Source organism: Anopheles ziemanni, chromosome X (genome assembly GCF_943734765.1).
Source record: "Anopheles ziemanni chromosome X, idAnoZiCoDA_A2_x.2, whole genome shotgun sequence".
In the NCBI taxonomy this organism is placed as follows: Eukaryota; Metazoa; Arthropoda; class Insecta; order Diptera; family Culicidae; genus Anopheles; species Anopheles ziemanni.
In genome coordinates this window covers 15841609-15863981 of record NC_080707.1, presented here as the reverse complement: position 1 = coordinate 15863981, position 22373 = coordinate 15841609, and the positions used below count along the sequence as shown (strand labels likewise).

At 42.9% G+C, this 22373-nt stretch overlaps 1 protein-coding gene across 1 annotated transcript in view; it reads right to left on the bottom strand.

Annotated features, from left to right (window-relative positions):
• Positions 1-21686, bottom strand: part of LOC131291173 (cadherin-86C) — a 61612-nt gene extending 39926 nt beyond the window's left edge. The window contains exon 1 of the mRNA XM_058320364.1: positions 21622-21686. Within this exon, the coding sequence (XP_058176347.1) occupies positions 21622-21686 (65 nt within the window). The remainder of the gene's footprint in view (positions 1-21621) is intronic.
• Positions 21687-22373: the final 687 nt, after the last annotated feature.

The window sequence follows — 22373 nt, the reverse complement described above, 5'->3', positions numbered from 1 at the left end:
TTCTTTGTGTCCATTGGGTTTTTTTAGTTTTTATTATTGTAAGCTTCGAGCCAAATTCAAAACGAAAGACTTGTGCGCTACCATTAGCGACGGTAAGCGACGAACCCCCCATGTCCCGGACTGGGTTCGCTTCCCAATTGTGCGATATAATAAATTTTACGCCTTACTCCTTCGACCTGAAAGGATTCCGGTCCGGAGGGAGAGGGGGGAGGGAGGGAATTCGCGTGCAGAAAGTGTTTAATTTGGGTGGTGTAAAATTTAACTTCTTTTCATTTTAATGTTTTTTTATTTCTCCTTTCCGAGCGTTCGCTCTCTTTCGCTCCTTTGCCTACATCAACCATAAATCTTTCCATATTTTTTTTTTCTATCCCTCATCCTGACTGCGATCCTAGCACCGTTGCCAGCCGATAAAGCCCCTCATGTGGAGGCAAACGGTTCAAACGGAATCTAATTTTGACAAACAAATTGATCCGAGCCGATCGGTTTTTTCGGTTGCGTGATTTTGGCACCCGAATGCCAATTCTCGGACCGGGGGGAGGTCGCGGTTGGGGGTGGGGTAGCCCCGAGCTGGCGACCAAAAGGATCTCGGAGAAGAAATCACCCGAAATAAAACGGTCCAGTGGAAACCCGGTGCGTTGTGGCATGGAACCGAAACATTTGGACATTTTGACGAAATTTGGTCACACATCCGCCCGTGTTGTCCATAATGTTTGCCTTGGCGCCCCCGGGGCAGGATCGTTGGTCTAATTTCGTTTCTTTTTTTCCACATTATATTACTTTTTAATTTATTCCCTACGATGGTTTGGTTTGATATTTAGATCGACCCGTGCAAGAGTGCGGTTTAAATTATTTTGTTACCGCCAGGAATCGGAAAAAGGTAAACAAAAATGGAATGGCGACTTGTGCACAATTTTCCTCACCTAGATGGCGCCACGGTTCGGTCGGGGAAAAATAATTTATTCCCATCAGCGCTCCACACTCACCGTTCATCATAATCTCATCGTCCGCGAGCCGTTTTCAAAGTGGTTTGAAATAAACTCGAAAAAACGACACACGCGCCAACAGTTTAACGACGCAACGAGAACCGGAGGAGGAGAAGGAGGGGTAGGGAAACGGTATCATCTTCACACCTTTCCGAAAAGACGCGTGCGGAATGGTCCGTAGAAGTTGCGTTGAGAGTTAAATTTGCATATTTATCCCATACCCTCCACCCAGTCCCTCCGTTCGCCTATGATTGATCTTCTTCACTTGGATTCAAAAGGGGGTTGGAGGGGAGGTGATGAAGGGCCACGAAGCAAAACCCGTTCTCTTGACCGCCCACTCTCGCTCCAACAACGCCGGACGGTCAAAGACACGCCGTCCAACGCGACCTTGATCGTTTGCTTTTTAAAGTTTGTTTTTTTTTTCTTTCTTTTTATTACCGTATGGTTGTTGTTGTTGTTGTTGTTACTATTCCTGCTGCTGCCTGTTGTCTTCTTTTATGGCCGAAATCGAACCATACCAGACGCCCGTTAACATACACAGAAAATCAACATAAATATGTACATTCGGGTGAATTCAAGCGATTATCATAAATTAAAATGACGCCTTGGTGAAACGAAACCTGAGGTCTGGGTGGAAAAAAAGAGGAGAGTAGTAGGGAGGGGGAGGTGATTGTGTTGAAGCAAGAACTTCGTGTGCTTACCCGTTTTACTGCTCAGCTTGATGGTTATTTGGTTATTCTTATTTTTCTTGCTGAGTTAATGCATTTGTCATTTAAAATCACCGTTAACACGAAATTTAACATGAAAATTTTAATGCAATAAAACGAGTTAGCAAACTACTCAAGCAAAATAACAGAAAAGATGCAAAAAAGAAATGAAAACATGAGTTTTTTTTATCTTTTCTAAGAGGAGAATATGGTAAACTTTTTCTTTTGGTTTTGTTTCTCAGTTTATGGTTTCGTTGCTCTTTGTTTTTGAATCTATATAGTTTTACTAAATCTTTTAATGTATACATCGTAGTTTTGACTCAACAATTAATTGTTTTATTAATGTTTTGTATTGTGCTTTTTTTTAACGAAAATTTATGCCTCAAACCGATCTCAAAAAAGGTGTTGAGCGTACCTTCGGTTTCCCATTCGGAAAAGGAAGAACAATCTAATGAAACGGAACGACGCCAGCGGGCAGGCAGGGGGTAATCTTGGATTCATTTTCAAGTGGTCACCCACGCAAACCACTAGAACACGCAACCGAGGGCCCGCCTCGGTACGTTTCGCAACGGCGCTTAATGAAGGGAAAATAAAATGTGTTGCAATGGATGGCGAGTTGACCGTCGGTCGGCAAAAGATATTCTAGTTTGTGCAGCAAAGCCAAAGAGTAGCGACTGTTTGGTCCTAGATGTACTTAACACTTTGTTGATGGCTGCTTTATACTCAAAATGTTGCAACTGCACCGCTCGTCAGGATAGATTTAACTGTCTCTCGCCAACAACGCATTAAAATTGGAAACTATTCCGCGATGTGTTTAATTTATTTTGTTTTCTGTTTATTCTCTTTTATTATTTGTATTGCCCTCAAAATTATTAATGTGTTTCTTTTTACTTTTTCATCACCATTTTACTATTTTTTTCCTCTCCTCTATTCCAAAAAACGGACATCGACCAAATGTAGTTGAATAAAATGGTGCATAAGGTTATGTGGGGCAGCATGCCCCCCTTGTGGGGAAAAAACATTAATTTCTTCAACTTACACTCATTGAAACCGTTCTAAATCTTCATAGTTGGTATTTTAAACATCTTTTTTAAGTACGAAAAATATGTAAAACAATATCAAACTTATCCAATTTCTTGTTATAAAAGATGTTTGAAGGCCGCTTTAGTTTTTACTTCGTTGACAATTGTAGGGCTGGATGGTTGTCACGATGATTCAGAATGAACCGCTACGTAAAGATGGGACAAGACGAGTCAAAACAAATAGGACAAGGACCAAAGTTGCATGTCCAAAGACTAGTCTATGCAGAAGTAAACAGTCCGACATTAAATCTTCAAAACACTCATCAGTTTAAATTTTGTGGTGTAGTATTTCAAAAGCAGTTTGAGAATTAGTTCGTTGCGAACAGCTACCAGTTACCAAATTTTGCTCAAGACCTTATAAATAATCGTTTCTATGAAACTCACATCACATGTTCAGTATAAGACATGTTCAAATCAACAATGCATAGATGATGAAGATAATATGCGCCCAATTTCGGCTTGCTCTTGTTTTAATGATTTAAGAATCCCTGGTTGATTAAAAAATATAAATTTTAACACTTGCAATATCGTAAATATTAGTAGCAAAACGTTACATGAACTAGACTAAATTTGTTTTTTCTCGTTTTCTTTATGCGATGATCATGTGCCCTAAAATTCACATAAGATGTACTAGATACGTAACTAAACACATTACATTATTTAATTTGTTGTTAAATGGCTTTATTTGCCTTAAAACATGAAAGTGCATTTTACCCCACTGGGGCATCTTGCCCCACTTTCCTATAAAAAGAAAAAACTGTCACCACCGAACGAATTGTCGTTTAGGGAAATAGATTCAGCCAGAATTTTCGGTAGCCAAGTGGAAAATTATCCTCAACCCTTTTTCCTTCGTGGAAAACGCACTCGACAGGACGATTAATCATCGCCTTCCCTTCGTTTCGGAGTTATGACTTTTACCTTCTTGAGGGAAAAAAAACACGGAGACGAAAATCCAAGGTAGCCGGAACCGGTTGTGATGGAAAACTCGCCGGAAGCGGGTCAGTGCTGCGGACCGCGACCGGAACAGAAAACGGAAAATTCCAAGCAACCCGGGTGCACCGGAAGCTACAACGGCTACGGGCCCAGGTTAAAACACGTCAGCGTGGAGGGATTTTCGGGCCCCTGCAGTTCCCAACCCTACACTTTGGAGGGGGTTTTCCACCAAAGAACGCGGGAATGACTGACCTACAAACCCAAAAGGGCCATCGAGACATGGAGTGTGTGCTTGTTCGAGCTGGAAAATGACGATGTCCCTGACCCACTGGGTCGGCGGACATCGTTTAAATTTTCCCCGGCCTTCCACACGCTTCCTTCCGCAAATCCTGACCCACATTCGCAATGGGCCGAGCCATTGTGCAACGTGATAGTGTAACGGTGTCCGGACGACACCGCGAACATACACTCTCGTGTTTGATGGCTTTCCATCCCACCCCCCTCCAAAGGGCCGGAAGCAATACGTTACGTCCGGTCTCGAGGTTGAGCAGAGCAAATACAGAAAATCATGCAATCCCCGCTTCACATTCGCGCCGCACGATGGACATTAACCAAGCGAGCGAGGCGCTGCTCATCGCCGCCTGCAGTTTGACCCGATTTTCCGCAACGAAAGGACATCCGACCAAACCGTTCCAAACGCCGAGGCGCCCGGCGGTGATTAGTTCGGTTTCCCTTTCGGTATGTGAGTATTTTTTTCCTCACATTGAAAGTGAAACCTTCCCCCGCTTCGAACGCCCTTGTTCATAAAGGATACCTCTTAACCGCTATTTTCTCGTGCAACCCAAACGCAAGTGGTTTTCTTAATTGCCGGCCGAAAAAAATAAAAAGAAAAGCGACGCCAAAACTCACACCGGGAACGGGTCTCGAATTAAGTCCACCCGAGACCTCCTTCAAAACACCGAGCTGGATGTTGGCTTTAAGCTGTTGGGAACAATAAAGGACATGTTTTTGACACGTCCAGCTGGAAAGGTGATTTCCACCGAAAGAAAATTGAAACTTTGCGACCCCATTTTTCTTTACCTTCCTGCGTTCACGACACGAAAGCCTAGCGAAAATCTAATACACTGCGAATGACAGTAATTTAAATGGACATTTTTATAGGCTGGATTCATGGAGCAACTTTACAAGTCCAATTACGATAGTTTTCCTTCGGTTAGTATGCGAAATTCTGCGGAAACCCTATATTATTGCAATCTATTATATATTTTAGTACACTTTTTAGTACAATCTTTTTTAAATTTTTTTTATAACATTAATTAAACAGACGGTTTTCGATGGCCAAGCAAAGAATTCCCAAAGAACTTGTTGTTAATATAACTATAGGTTTTATGTTGCATTTTCATTTATTTACGGGTTAAAAACTGTTTAAATCTAATTGCTGCTGTTAGCATACATTCACATGTAAAATTTTGCATGGAAAATCAATTATCTAAACTGTACAGTTCCATAAACAAGTGGGAAAATATAAAGTATTTGAAGTTTTATTGTTAAACTTTATTAAATTCGTTTAATTTAGGTCGTTTTCACCATGCAAATGGTTTTTTATTGTACTATTGATTAATTTCTTTATTTGCACTTGAAATTAATCCACGACGCGAATTATTTTACAATATTTTATTTTTGCTGGCGTATTTGCAGTAATTAAAATAACTCAGCATCGAGAAGTTTTTAGTATTGTAAGCCAAATGTTATTACGTAATCGGATGCAAAGTAAAAGAGTCATTACTGTTTTGAACGAGTGCGAATAATGCAAATACGGTAAATCAAACAAACATGCTTTGCTTGTAAGTGCAAGAGTAAAATTAAATCTTTTTCCACAAATGATGTTAGATAAAAAAGACACTTCGCACGAAAAGATAAGTTTCACAACCAATAATAAAATAAAATGCAATAAAATGGAACAGAAAATTAACGAAGAGACACATTTGCATTTCTCATGCGAAAACACAACATCGCTTCTTTGTGAAAAAATAAATATTTATTAAAAAAAAGGTCATCTTATACACGCAAAAATGTGTAAATTTCTCTTCAGTTTCCCAAGTCAAACCCAAGAAAATGTCACATTTTGCCCAAGCGAAGGTTTCCGATACTCGTATCGAAGTAGGGAATGAGTGTCTTTCGCTAAGTCGCTTCGAATTCAAGCGTCCGGTCCCAAGTCCCAGCTGACAAAGCATCGAGCGTGGCCAGAAGGTGGCTCAAGGGCTTTGCGCAAAACCGTATTTTGAGTGACAATTATAAATTGCACCGAAATGTTTTTCTTTATGTGTGCGATTTCACAGGGTGCGCCACAGCTCGGGAGCTTCCCCCGAGGGCAGAAACCCCCCTTACCCTAAGCGCGGGCTCGATTTAAATTGACGCGTGCATCGGCGCGCGGGCCCTCATTTGAATAAATCAGTCGCATTTTAATCGGCCGGCGCCTCGACGACGTTGCAAGCATCGCGATGACAACGCGCGCCACTCGAGCGTCCCACCGTCGCCGAAGGGTGAAAACCTTGATCTTACCTGCTGGAAGAAACAAACTAGCCGCGCGCGTTCAATAACAGTAACAGCCTTGTGTCAGCGCGCCAAGTAATTATGGATCCGACGCCGCCGGCTGAAAAAAAGGCGAAACGCGGTTCGCGGTTTTCTCGCCCTTCCCGCCCCGGCGGCCAATCAAGCGCGTTGACGCCAGCTTGGATGAGAAGACCCCCTCCCCCTCCCCCTTCCGCTCCCAATCCCATAACAACCCGTCACAGAGCTCTTTTAATCCATCGGCTTGTTTCGGGTTCGCTCGGTGCGAATCTGAGTCTTTTCGCTTCCATTCGCACAGTGGTATAGGAGGGTGGACGAAGACGGGAGGCTCGCAAAAAAGGTGTTGGGTTCGGGTTAGCGAGCCAACTCGATCAGCGATTGAAACCCCCGGACGGCCGCAAAGGCCGTGCGTACTTTAAACTCATTAACGGAAGCCGAAGTACGTTGTTCGTCGAAACTCGGCCCAAAACAAAACTACAAAGTAATGAACCTTTACACAAAAAAATAAAATAAATCAAAACAAATCTCCATCCCGAACGGCTTGGGAGGATTAGCTGGGGGGAGGTTGGTGTTTGGTAATTTGTGGTACGATTGTTTCAGGGTCAATGGTAGCGAGAGTGGACACACACACACAAGCGTTCTCTATCGGGGATTGCGAAACAACAAAAAAAAAAACAAACCCGACCGAAACCAACCAAAAAACACCTGACCATAGACAAAACAATGCACACACATTGAGTGGCAAACAACATCCACGCCACGGAAGAAAGACAAAAAATTAAAATAAATAAAAGAACCCAGCACTCCAGGCAGTCGAGTGGGGCTTGCGCTGAGAGTTTGATTGCTTGGAAAATAATTTAAAACCCTCTAAAGGGCACGGGCGGCTCTAGAAGAGAAAGAGAGGGGTAGAAAGGGAACTGAGGAAGGATAATTTGAAAGTTCGATTAACAGCACAGCAAGCATTGAACTATCTTCTCGGACGAAACTGCGAAGAGGGATATCAAAGAATTTTGCCTACAAAAAGCTGCCCACTTTAACATATTGTTCATTTTCTAAAATAAAAAAACTTTCGTTCTAAATGATGTTTAGTACGAGCAATAATCCTCATTCATTGTAAATAACCACATTTTTAAAATAGAAGAAAATTGAAATCAGGTGACAAAACGAAATGAACACGAGACAAAAACTGATGCGTTAGAGACAAAAGTTGAAGCCCTCTTTCAACCATGGATGGATTAGAGGGGTTGGCAAAGTTTGGCTCGCCAGCTGATTTTATCTGGCCCGTAAGTAAATTTTACAACAACTTACAAACAAAACCTGGCAAGCGTTTTTAGGACACTTTTTAGTACAATTTTTAAAAATAAAATTTGCCTAAAACTTTCAATGAACCGACAGTTTTTTATGGCTAAACAGGGATTAAGATGCTAAGATTAGCGCGTTGACTGTTCAGATTTTTTAGTACACTGTTTTAGAACATTCGTTTTTGATAAAATTGTTTTATATTATCATTTATCAAACCGGCGGTTTTAGAAGATCAAGCAAATACAAAGCGTCTGAACCAAGTAGGTTTTAATACTACTATAGTTTTTATAGTCCATTTATACTCATTTATGTGGCAAACACTTTTTAGAACTAATGACAGCTGGCTATCACAAATGATAGCGATGGTAGTGAACGTGTTAAAAATAATCGAAAGGAACTGGAACAACTTTCGAACAAATGTATTTATTTGAAGCGAAAATAATGAACCCATTACGAGAAAAAATGTTCACAGAAAACGAGTGGTTGATGCATTTTTCTGTTTCGGATGTTTTTGCTCCGACAATGCAATTCCTTCCTCGCTGGAAGTCGCTCGCGTCTTTGGTACAAAGTGGAGTTCGCGTGGCAGGTGAAGGTCGAATCGGCGCAGCCGCTGCGATCGATCGAAGTTCGATAAAATTTTATCTTATAAGCCGTCGTACCGTCACCCTCCACAGGCATGCGCAGCTAAGAAGCCACTTAGCCGCATTTTTCCACCACCAGAAGGACGTGCGAGTGCGCGACGACGAAAGGCACCGCACCGCAGATGGTCTGACCATGTGGGCGACAGTCCGACCCCAACCAAGCCGCGATTTCGTCGGGCACAAACATCTGACGACTTCCATCTGGTGATTTTTCCACGAAAAAAGCCAAATAACTTACGTACGTGCATCGCCGTCACGGCGTTCATTTAGAATGCGTCGAAAGGCAAGTCTAAAAAATAAACAATCTTTTTTTTCGAGAGACGAGACGCAGAAAACGCAAATCAAACGAGAGACATCAACAGCCGGTCAGGCGACGAACGGCGCCGTTTTGCTCGATGGATCGACATTTAATAATCGTTTCCGATGACATTTGACGTGCTTGGGGCGATAAAAAAAAGCACACACACGCACATACAAGTCCGAAATAAAATCTAACCCACCTCAAAATGATATACACGGGCGCTGATCGCTTCACCACCCTTCGCTATCAATGACGCTCCGGAGAGACCGGACGGAGATAGTCATCTTGTTTCGGAATGCAAAACCAAGCAAGATACGACCAAACAAAAAACGAAACCCCCGGGAAAGGGGGCGCGAAAAATGGTGAATTTCGATTCGACACGGGTTCGCGCGCGACCGGATATCGATCTTTCGTCGCGCGGTTTCGATGGGCCTATTTTATAAAATGCTGTCTGCGTGTGTTTTATTCAACGGTGACCAAATTTGATTATAGCTTATCAGTGGCCCCCTTCGGGCTGAAACAAAAACAAAAACCCGCAGGAAAATGTAAAACGAAATCGAGAAAAAAATAGAATGATATTGATTTCATTTGACACGGGTGCGGCGACCCGTCGTCATGTATATTCATCTCCGGCAAAAGCGCTAATGCGCGACCACCAGATTACGAATGGCTACGAAAGGGTGCTGGAGGGGTGCCGTGTCCACCCTTCTACAAATAAAAAAAAGTGAGAGGAAGAGAGTGAGAGAGAAGGAGATGATTTGGTCAAGGAGGGTGAGCCCTGCTTTATTTTTCCATTCCGTTCCATTTGAAGCAAATGTTTGGTGTGTGTGTGTGTGTTTTCAAATGGTTTTCTTCGATCACTCATTTACCTTTAAACCCCCCCCCCTGCATCCCCTCCTCTCCTTACTCGCCGTCCCTCGTCTAACTACTGAACTACTAATGCGCTCGGGTTTGCCTACCGCCATCAGTAGCGTTATCAGTTTTTGAACAAATATTTAATGCGATGACCACCGTTATTCCGCCTTCCGGCTGCTGTCGAACGGTCGGAAGGGTGAGAAAATGCTCTCTCCGCCCCCTCCAGCCTAATGTTTATCCCTTACCCTCCACCGGTGGTGGTTTGGCATTTGATTTAATTGGTCGGTGCGCTAGCGCGCGCGTGACGAGCGCATAACCGAGCATAACTCTCACGACGCAGCGTTCACCCTTCCTGGTTGCCACCGGGCGTAAAGTGCCTCCGGTGGGGAGCACCCATTTTCCGCTCTCCCTTGTGTGTGCTTAAGGAGTTTGGGGAAAGAAAAACTGGCAATGAAATAAATTCAATTTTGACAAACTTATCCTCTCCCGAAAGCACGTCAAAAATACTGCATTGGTTGAAGGTGAAAAGCGACAAATAAAATAAAAGGATGTATAATTTTATCTTAAACTAATTTATTATCAGTTTTGTTAAACCGTAGCAAGGATTATTAATTTGATAATAAATTTATTTTTACCAATGACTATTTCTCCTCATACACGAGTTGTTATATACATTTTCAAAAGTAGATTACATTTACATGTTATTGGATTGTAATTCATAAAACGCGATATAAATACCACTGTTTTCCTATACTGCCATGGTATTGTATTATTCTATTATTCTATCTTTTCAATTACATTCCAATCGAAAATAATTGATAAATCAAAATATTATTTCACTAAGATTATATTCGTACCATTTTGTTACTGAGCAGTTTGTGGCACCGGGTAATTAAAATAGGTTAAACGATCTAAGCAAAGGATGTTATTCCCTGTAAGAAGTACATGAATGAATGGATTGAATGCTTTTGTCCAAGTTTGACCCATCTTTTGTGTTAATATTGGTTAAACATGATTTTCTTCAGAATGTCTATCAAAAGTCTCCTTTCTTCCACTGAATTGTACTTAGAGTAACGTAAAGTATATTTTACATTCCTATTGTTTTGTGTGCGTTCTTGGTGCAAATGTTTTTAAGCTCGAGTTTGCAGAAAATTGTTAATTTCATCAAAATAATACCAAAAAAACACCTGAAAAGTAAAACAACACTTTACCCCACAACGGTAAAGCAAACACATCGCTGAAGAAAACTATATCTGAACCCTGTATTGTTAAAAATTAAAAAGGGTAGTATGTAATAGAGACCGATTGTAGGTTAGTTAATGATTCAAAATGTGTTATAAACATACAAATATAATATAAGCGTAAATTTAATATTTCAAACTGATAACTATTAAACTGAACCCTGTACTGTTATAAAAAATGCAGTGTACTGTGTAAAGACTCTAATTGTAGATCGATAAATGGTTAATAATGAGATATAAACAAACAAATAATATATAAGCAAAAATTTAAAATTTCAAACTGAAAACTATTAAAGTGAACCCTGTACTGTTAAAAAAAAAATGCAGTGTACTGTGTAAAGAGGCCAATTGTAGATCGATAAATGATTAATAATGTGATTTAAACAAATATAAGACAAGCAAAAAAAGTAAATTTTCAAACTGAAAACTATTTCTCGCTGGAAACGCCTTCAGAAACTGCTGGACAATAGTTCTGCGATATATGAGAAACGATTTTTTAAGCAAAAGCGAAAACAAATTGGAACAGATGACACAGTGTTGACGTTCACGCTTTGCCTTAAAATCAAATGCGGAGAATATAAAATGACTTGCGCAAAAAGCTCGAACGTCTCGGAGAAAACTATTCCACAGTAAATGCATACCTTTATCTACACAGTGGAGGAGGGGGGTCTCGGGGGCAAAAAAGGGGAAATGAAATGATGCCTTGATTGCCATCTCCAACTTCTAACCCCGCCGTTCCCCACGATGATAAGGGTCGGAGCTACTGGTGAAATATTCTTACAATGTTTCTTCTCTCGAGCACGGTAGGATGTGCAGCTTCATCTATTTTCTTATCCTTTGCTCTCTCTCTCTCTCTCTCTTTCTTTTACCTCGGACGCCTCGAGAGGTTGTCTTTTTGCCTTACTGCCAATATTGACTCTTGAGATTGTGCTATGCATGCAGCAGAGTTCGTCGCAAGATAGTTTGCATTCTTCCCCCCAGTTTCCACCGGTGACTTGCGGTTCTTGCGGGGCGGAACAATTGGAAATTTGCGCATGCAAGATGGTCCCTTCTCCGCTGGAAAAGGGCCCTTCCTATTTGTAGAACTATTCCCCCTTGTTCAGCGTTTTATTCCCTTCGCATGCCAATCGAATCCCTTTTTCATACGGCACCAGCCGTTTTGCATACCGTTCGAGAGCGCGGATACTCGAACAGCCGGGTCGCCGGGTTCAACAAACTATTGCCCCCCACTCCGGGCACCCCGTTTGCCTTCGTTAGCTGACCAGCGAATAGGTGCATCGCTTGGTTTTTTGTTCCTTCATTTTGCAGAAGAACGAACCACTCTCCGCGTCCGCGAACGTAAAGCTCTTAAGGGCTCCTCTTATCCACGTGACGTCCATTTCCGGGCCACTCGCAGGGGACGGGAGGTCAGTTAGAGGTTTGTGTCAATCACGCACGGTCGCTGTCCTCCATCGATTCGGAATCTTCTGTGAATCCGACTCCATGCCAATGCGGACCTTTGGGACCCTGTTTTTTTTTCGCAACACAACATACCACATCGTATGTCGAGTGCTACCCAGGGTACTTGAATTAGCATTTCCCCCGTCCGACCTCACCAGAACCGAACAACATTTCCTTCCCTCCTGACACAACCTTTTCGCAAACGGTAGTGGTTCCTTCCAACAAGCAGTAGCAGTTTGGATGAAATAAAATCCCTTGTTAATCTAAACCTCGGGAACGGATGGTTAGCGGTGGTAGAAGGAGGAGGAGGGAGTCCACAAATGAGCTGTTTGAGCAGCGGATCTCTTTTGGATCCCTTGCGTGCCCGTGAATAATATTTCGTGAGCGAGCTATTGAAGTTTAGAAAACGCCAGGTCTAAGCACTTCAACCACGTTTATTTTAATGGTATATCTATCGACTGAGGTACTGATGGTACCGCATCGGACAGCCCAAGAAGCAGGAACAGGCACATCTCTTGGGAGAATGGAAAACCGGGAAAACCCCCACTATAACGACGCTTTCGAGACGTCAACAATTTTTCCTTCTCGATCCAGGGAACTATTTTCATCACTAGCCTGAATTATTCCACCCATTCCAAAAATGTACATACTACCGGACCGTACATACTACGGACCGGAGGGCTAGAACCGGTACGAGAACGAACCAAATGAACTGAAACTGCCTGCCCGAAAGTCAACCAATTTGAGGCCACTCAACTTTCGGCGGCGATTATGCTATGGCAGGGGGAAGCCGGCCGAGTTCACGACGCGATGGAGGTTCTTTATGGGGTTTTTGACTCGGCACGAGCCGCGCCATGCGTTTTTCCATGGCCGATAATGAGTTTTGCCGTGAAAGAGGGGGGGGGGGGGGGGGGGGGGGGAGGGGGTTTACCGCCACTCCATTTGCCAAGCGGCCAACCTCAGCTTTCAAACAAACTCGTCTTGCCCTCGCGTCGCATTTGGGGTTGTGCTTTGGTTGGGATTTTTCTGCTAATTTTTCCCTCACACCAGGGGAGCCAGGGTTGGGGAGGGGGAGGCTTTGGGGAAAATTATGTTGTCCCTCGCTGGGTGGTACAAAAATCCAAAACATTCCGCCGCCAATTTGGCAGACATTTAGCGCACGGGCAAAAAAGGTGACAATTAATCCATTTGACACCGACATCGAGTATGAAGTGGTTAATTTGATCATCTATTGTTGGTTATAACTGGGTGAATATAAAGGCTACCATGAATCCGATTAAATGAATACTAAATACTCAAGCAGATCAGTTTTGCATGAACACAAATGGAAACTAGTTATTACAATTTGTTTAACAACCTGTTCTTTACAAAACAACTGGAGGGAAATTATCAGACGCGCTACATAGAGCAAATAACTGACAAGATACTTTATTTTACAATTAAAACATTATTTGAATTACTTAAAAACATAAAAACAAACTAGTAAAAGAAAGAAAACTGAAATGAATTTGGAAGAAACATAAACCTACCTATAGAAAATGGAATCCTCTTTGAACACAAATGTTAACGAGCCATTCAACTATGTTTAAGAACCTATTCTGCACGAACAACGGGGGATTAAATTGAACAAGTAACTGTTTGATTAGCTACTGTTAAAGAAATGATTTACAGAAAATACGCTAAAACATTTAAAAAACAAATAAATAAAGGGAATAGCTAATGTAAAGTGAAATAAAAATATGGAACTAGAACGAAAAAGGTAACCTTAGGAAGTGGCCAAAAAAGACGAAAATATAAAGTTGTAGCTTATTGAACAAATAACTGTTGGCTTCTTTGGTTTGCAAATTTAATCGTTGGTACAAATATAAAAAAATAATAAAAAACTACAAACAAATTAAGAGAAAATGAAAATTTAAAAGCGAAATAAACGTAAAGAACCGGAAAGACGTATCCCATTCTAGATAACAAACCGTCAAAAACCCATCAATCTTTTCGTTAAAAAAAAGCCCGTTTTGACTGTTATTCTCCTAATTCCCCTTAAATCTCAGCTAAACTGAAACCTACAGAGGAACATTAAAGAAAACGGGAAACAGCCGGCTGCAGGTAGTCGCAGTAAACAGTTACGCAAGGGAGACGCTAGCCCTCTTAACATCATCATCGCCATTAGAGACGGAACTTCTTTTCACCGCTTTCTTCTCGTTTCTCCCCCCCTATTCAGAACGATTTCTTAGTTGCTTCATCTAATCTCCCGATTTCGAGGGGCAATGGAACGAGGCCCACTGGCAGCCCGATAGAGTGAAAGCAAGCAGAGGGAGCTAGGGAAATTGAGAAAAAGCGGTAGCAAAGAAAAGACAAATAAGTGTCCGAGACGGTTTAGGGTGCGTGACGATAAAGCTGCGGTCAAAAGGCAGCGAGGAAGCTGATGACGACGTGGATGAGGGATGAGCGGGTCTAAACACACCACAACCTTCACGGCACACACACACACATACGCAAGACAGACAGCAAAAAACAGCAGTTGTGTAGCTGATCAAGATGTTCCCACACTTTGTCGCCACGGTCGATCACCGGGACGCGCAAAGGTTTTTTGACGAGTCTGACGAGGTGTTGTCAGCGTCTATGATGGGCCATTCCGCGCAGGAAGGTCTCCCCCAACCACCCTGCCACCGGGCCCAGTTCATCATCCTAAATTAGCGGTCGTAATGATGAAGATGACGGGAGATTGCCGTGCAGTACATTAAACCCCGCTATTTTGCCGTTGTTTCGTTTCTTCCAAATTTGAGCATTGTCGGTTGAGTGGTTAAAGCTTCACCCGACCTAGACCCTTTTCGAGTGGCAAGGCAGCAGACACTTGACCGGTTCAGCTCGTCCGCGTCTCGTGTACATGACCACCGAGACCATCGAAACTGTTTTCCCAAAGTTCAACCCTTGAAACGCACCTGAATCGATTGAAATAAAATGTATTAACACGTTAACTGCCTTGTCACCCATTTCGCGGGTGACAACACCAACCCTATAAGCCTTTTACACTAATATAGTTGTAGTTGTAGAATTACGTATTAGTAGGTTTGTCTTTGCTTGGTTTTTTTAAACTGTTATATATTAAAAATATTCTAAAAACGCTTGGCAATCAACGAGTGCGTTTTTAGAACATGTTTTAGAACTATCATATTTTTATGAAACTTGTTTATAAAACAAATACTAAGATCTGTTTTTTGAATAAATTGCACATAGACTAAGCTTCCTTAAGCATATTTTTTTATAACTTCTACAGCCTGCAACTATATTAGTGCAATACTTCATCAGCTTCATGATAAGTGCATAGTCAACGTGTTCACGTAACAAATACAAATACATGCATGGAAACTGTTTCAACCAAACGAACTAAATGAAAGAAATTGGCAAATTATAACACTTTACTACGCTTTTGAAGTTCTTTACATTCCAGCACAAATAAATTACAAGATCAGCTGAAGTGAAAGTAGATTACAAGATCATAAAACACTCACAGGATGCCCATTAGTTTGCCCATTAGTTCTAAAAAGTGTTTGTCCCATAAGACAATGAAAATGCAACATAAAAGCTATAGAAATATTTAATTTATTTATTTATTTTATATATGTTCTTAAACACATTTTATCAAAACCGATTGTACTAAAAAAGTGTGCTAAAAACGCTTGGCAACACCTCGTTAATATTTTGAGTACCAAGTGTTTTTGGCATACTTTTTTAGTACAATCGTTTGATTCAGACGACATAAATTGCTTGGAAAAAGGAAAACCACACGTGGAAGCAGTAAGATTAGTGCGATGCAAATCGGAGTCAATTAAAAAAGGCGAAAATCTGACCAAAACACCACTCGTCGCGCAAAACGACGACAAACTATAAAACGCTTAAACGAATCCCAGTTTCACAGTTTCCTCCCCCTTTTCGTTTTACGATGGGAAAAGAAGAAGCGTGGAAAAACTGAGCGGGTTTTTATGGTCGCCATATTTTATCGGTTTTTATGCACGCGTCTCATCTTACCACGTTTGTAGCATAATAGACTGGAAAGGAGCGCACACAATATTAGATGCTTGTAAACGTTCATGAGCGAACTCTAACGTCGTTGCACTTCGTTCTTGTTCTCTCTTTCTATCTTTTAATATTTCATCCGTTCGTTATTTTGCAAAACAAAAAACCCACGCACGGATGAATCACCCCTCCCCAATGTCAACCCCCTTCCCGGTGGTGTTTATTTTGTACATACTGCCCCCTTACTTCCCCCCCCCCCCCCCCACCCAAGGCTTCATCGGCATTTAATTCATATGTTAATACTGTTTACGGCCACCCGGTGAAGACGGACGACCAACGCGGATTCGATTCGCGGTTTTAATCGGTTCGGCGAGGATGGAGCTCGCCCGTTGTTTGTGCCAGGTCGTAAAAAAAGTCTATAAGGAACTCCTCGTTACCTACGTATGACATTTGCCGAGCTTTAACTCCCGGACTTTCCATTTTATATGCGAATGAGAAGAGAAAAAAAAAACCCAACCGGCCAACGACGTTTTGTAGGAGGTATTAGGTAGAATATACTTTTGCTCACGATGTAGGGGTGGTGTGTGTGTGTGTGTGTGTGTGTGTGTGTGTGTGTGTGTGTGTGTGTGGGGAGGGGGGGGGGGGGCTAATCCTGACTGACGAAGGTGTTAATGGTGTGTCGCTCGGAAGGCAGAACGTAAAGTTAAATGGTACTGCTACTGGAAGCACTTCTTTGTACCCTTGCAACTCGATGGTCATTCGCCGATCCGCTACGAAAAGGAAGCCACAGTACGCCAGGCGGAAAGGCTAAGGGACATTTTCATAGCAACCGCTTTTGCAGCCTCCGCTGCAGAAGAAAAAAAAACTCCCCTTTTGAGCCAAAGGTGTCCTGGTTAGAGCACCTCTTAACATTTTAACCTCCACCATTTGGCCACGGCCGAGGGAGGAATGCTTCGACTGGTGGGTCTTAAAAACCACCCCCACACACACACAAGCACCCTTTCCCTTCCCTTCTCATTTCCATGTCTAAGAAAAAAAACCCCGAGCGCAAATGTGTGATTTGCAAACGGCCGTGCGGGACGCCAAAGCGGGGGGGGGGGGGGGGAGGGTTGTCGTGGGAGAAGGCCAACCATTTCGAAGGGTTGGACCGGTAGCACACCTAACCCTTCCTCTCCACCTCACTGGTTTATTTTTTTCCCCCCTGTTTCAGCCTTTCCAAATGGCGCTAACCGATGGACGAGATTTATGTCGATCGGTCTCTTTTGCATCGGGGCTACGAGGGGGGGGAGGAGGTCGACGGGGGCCTAAGTTTATGGTAAAGGTTAGAGAGTCAGTCATCATGTGTGTGTGTGTGTGTGTGTGTGTGCCACCGGTTATCCACGACAAGCCAGCGCGCTGCAAGCGGGTTCGGTCCGGATTTCTTAAGCCGCTGCCCATATTTAAACGCCCAAGGGAGGATGTGTTTTTTTATTTTGGTTTTGTTTTCAACACCAGATATTTTTAAGCTGTTGTAAAACATAAACACTACTCAACTACTTTTGGAAAAATAATGGAAGCAATGTTAAAATACTTGTTTGTGCAAAATTTTACAATTTTAATTCCCCCCATTGATCATAAAAGGGAAGGCAAGAACACGTTTCAACTACTAAACCAAATTAATAATGGACCATCTTCATGCGTATGAGTGTTTGATCCCACCCCGAGTTTGCGATTTTCCTACCACACGGGTTGAACGTATTTCCCTTGGTTAGGAGATTAAGGAAAGAAAACTCGGACAAAAAGCTTTTGGCGAAACAAATCGCCACCGGGTGGCTCAACAGAAGCCTTCCCCGCTCGAGAAGGTCACCCCATCTATCCAGGGCGTGGTGGGGGGGGGGGGGGGGGGGGGAATCGGTATGCAGGTGGAGGAGAGTCATCATAAGGCGAAAAAAACAACGCTGGAAAAACTAATACTCACAAAGCATGGAGACATTCTATAGGGTGTTTAATCAATGAGGCGAGGGGAACGGTGAGGTAAGACGAACGGTCTTAGTCACGACCTTTTTTCCCACTCAACCAGAGCTCCAGTTGCTTTCCGATCCCGGAAGCAGCAGCTCCCGGTTCGGTTGTACGGCACGATAGGGGTTGGGTGGGATAGTGGGGGGGGGGGGGGGGGAAGGGGCGTTTGGAAGTTGTTCGATCGATAGGATCGAGAAGCGAAGCAGAAAGCTAAACCCCCGGCCAGACTGCGGGTAGAAAACCATATCAGCGGGGTTCGTCGCCTGCCCGGTTGATGTCTTTCGATCGGAACGCACGCGGCGCGCTGTTTCAGAGCCCCCGCGCGTTCTCGTGGCGTAACGGCACATGGTGTTTTATGCGGATGATCGACAGGCATACGCCAAACACAGTAAGCCACCGACCATATCCGCACCGGGTTTAACATTTTTTCGCGTGCGCCGACTTTGTGACGTCGGGCGGGCGAGAAACCCAAATGTTGTCACAACAACCCCGGGGTAGGTTGCTCTCGCCCCCTTTCTCGCAGTTCAATCGTCTTTGTTTCAATTTGGCCTGCTCCTTGGCCCGGAGAGGTATGCCCTCGAGCTGGCGCGCAATGGAGCGAAGCACGTCGTGATAAGATCTTACCTCACCGTCGTTGAAACCAGTTACCGAGTCACATTTAGCGCACACGTACACCACATTACAAATACTGTTTAATCTCTCCTTGCGACATACAGTCTCATTCGGTAGCGGTACGTTCACAGGTTGCCCTGCTTTCGATCGCCCCGATGGGCAGAAGAAAGAAAACAAGGATGTTGTGAGCATGTGCGTCCCACAACCCCTCCACTCATTTCTTTCCGCCAGACGCAAGGGCATCAGAAATGCACTTCACGCATTGCTGTGCATGCGTTTGACGTACGTGTGTGCTTGGCCGCACTCTATTGGTCTCCGAGGTACGCCTTACCCTCCCTCCCAACCGCTTCTTCGAGTTGCCTTTTCATGGGAAAAACAGTGCGCGAAGTGCGATGATGTCAACCTCCCCCCGTAACGCCCGGAGCAAGCGACGAATCTCCCCTGCCACTGCTGCGTGTTGCATTTTCACGAACGGTTCCGTTGCGTCCATTCTCACGCCACGCTCGGAAGGGGAAAAAAAACAACAAACAAACTCTCCTTCAGCCCAGCGGAGGATATCGATGCATGGGATGTTAAAATGTGTGTTAAACCGTCCACGCTTGACGACCGGTTGCGACTCACGTCGAGGACGCCGAGGAATTTGGAGGAAATCTACGATTACTTCAGCGCTTTTTTAACCCGCCAAGATGTGATCAATGTCCAGCGATTCTGGCACACTTTGTTCACCGTGCAATCGATCCAGTTTACCCCCCAATGCCCACAGCTTCAAAGCATGTCCCGATCTTGCCTCGACGCCGAGGAAAAAGTTTCTTCTTCGACATTCTTTTCACCGTACAATATAAAAACATACATATTTTGTTTTTTATTTGACTCACGCAACTCTGGAACACACGTGTGACTATTTTTCTCACCAAAGGGTCCAAGTAAATTACCTGTAAAGAAAATACAAGAAGAAAATAAATTAGATCGTCGTAACACACTTCTTAGTTTATACCATAGAAATAAGAATTCAACGAAAACTGTAACACTTTCCCTGTTTGACTTTGATCCACAGAGTGAGTGACAGATAACTTTAATCTTGCAACGAAACTTATTTAGAAGTCTAAAATAATTGAACAAATGTGTCTTTTAGTAAGGATAATACATTTGTTATATGATAAACAAGCCTTAGTATTTGTTTTGTAAGCAATTGAATGAAAAGTGAGTGAACTAAACCAAAATTGAACTTAAAAAGCATTAAATAAACTAGCGTATAGATGAAATCACGAAACAACAGATAATACAGAAGACAGTAGATTGAAAGTTGAAATGATAAAAAGGTAGAAATCTAGCGAAAGTGGAAGAAAGTGGTCACGTAGAACAAGTGGAAATATAGTAGTAATACAGATTAATAAAGGATTCTAAAGGCTCCAAGCAGTTATTAGTTAAGGCCCCAAAAAAATAAATTATGTAACTTTTCCACCCTTCCAATGTTTATTTCTCTAATATGATATTTCGTTATACGATCATTTTCTTCAATTATGTATTATACGATCAAGCAACAAGTTTTACAGTTTTTTGGCTTTTTGCTTACGATTTCTTAGAAAAGAAAGAATAAGAAACATTTCTTTTGCGTATCCTTCTATTGCTCATACTCATTCTGCAAGTTTCCCCTTTTCTTTAACGAATTCTCAAATGTGATAAATATAATATGCGTCAGTGCATTGATCTTTTCATCTTCTCCTAAAAACACGAAAAGTTTCTAAAATTGATCCATGGTTTTGAACTGATTGTTTCAGGTAAACACCGCAATTTTTGCATACAAAATTAATGGATATTATTTCAAAATATTCTCTTGCGTTATAATAAGTGACAATTTTCATAATCCAAAATCTTTCAAATTCTAGATAGTTCTCTATATTTTTGAATTAATTCGAAAATTTTTCTTCTAATCATTCTCTATCTTTTGAAATTCATTCGAAAGTAAATGCAAAAAGAGATCAAGCATTTGATGAATGTATGTTCATATTGATACTGGAACACTTTCCCCTGTAATCGCAACAATTGCAAATGCTACCAGAACACGTTCTCAAAGATGTTGAACCATTGTTTTATGTTTTGGTTTCTTAGTTTAAACATATCTATTCTGTACTAAATATTCAAAGGGTCGTGTTGCGATTTGAAATTATCAAATCTTCATTTAACTTTACCATCGGAGCGTTTGTAGCTCAACTGGTGTCTGGAGTTTGATCGAGGAAAGGTTGATGGAAGGAATGTACAGAGCCTAAAGGTTCACTTTGGGGACATTTTTGCAGGCATTTATCTGGCTTTGTTTTTTTTTTAAATGCTTCTTCAAAACATACCTTAGCAGATGAAGGACAGAAATACCACCCACTCCTCGGCACTCGCTCCTATCATCACTTGCAGGGGATTTTGAAAGGACACCACGCAACTTTAACACTTTAATAATCAGAAACGACATGGATAAACTTTGATGTCACAAGCATCCCTTTTTCTTCTCCTGGAAGGAAAGTGTTCAGAACGTAGCAAGGACGACGAGCTGCACGTCGTGTGCCCGGGATGAGCTACTGTCAACGAGTAACGCCCGAACGCAACTGAGTTGCATTCCGCCGGTGTGATGCGATTTCACATGTAATCTTTTTTTTGCGTTTCCTGCGAACCCACGAAGGCTCTTGTGTGTGCGTGTGTGTATTTATTTTTTTTTAAACGGGACGTATGGGTTCGCGTGTGTAGGCTATTTTTATGTACATTTTTTAAATGTTGATCCTTCGCAAACACCCATCCACCCGCCCTCCTGCTCGCCCCTCCCACCAAAATACGTACGTACGTCGCACCTGTTTAATAAACACCAACCTGTTCTTAATTGATACCCGTCATCCTCGCTTTCTCATCAACCTCGGGGGGGGTTTGTACCGTGCCTCCCACAAATTTCCCGATTTACATCGATCCTTCTCCACCACCACCACCACCACCACCACCATTGCCGCCCTTCTCCCGCAAAACCATTTGTTGACCGGCGACATATCGACATCGGAGCGTAATCCAATTAATCGGTCGTAAAAACAAAACATACCCATCAGAAGGGGTGTAAAGGAGGGTGGTGGGAGGGATGGAGGGGAGGGGAGGAAAACACCCATCGGGTGGGGTCCTACGCGTGACGTGCGTCTTGCCTCGATTCCAACCGAACCAAAAGGTTCTCAGTTCCTGCTCGGTCAGATGAATGGAAATGGTCATAAATAGAGTGTGGGGGGGGGGGGGGGGGTGAAGGGTGGAAGGATCAGTTGAGTGGGATAAGGTACCACAAATCCCACCCGATCCCGCAGGCTTAGCGCACATCGTAAGTGTCGCAATTGGGTCGTAAAATTCTTGTCAACCATCTTTACGATCGAACCGATGACCGTGCAAGGACCTGGCGCACCGCGGTTGGTTGGTGGGAAGGATTTCGCGAAGGAACCCCGCGAGAGGGGAGGGGGGTGGGTTCAATCGATCGGCGAAGAGTTATGGGTGAGTATAAAATATGAATAAAAATTCAATTCAACGTTTCCACTGGAAGCCAATTTGCAAATGCTGCGGCAAAGGGATTAAGCAAACAGGCGCATTAACTAGTGGCCGTAAACACTCGTATGTGTGTGTGTGGTTTAACGACCCATTCGCGGCATCCACCGCCATCCGTGTCGTCGATCGGTTTTCCGC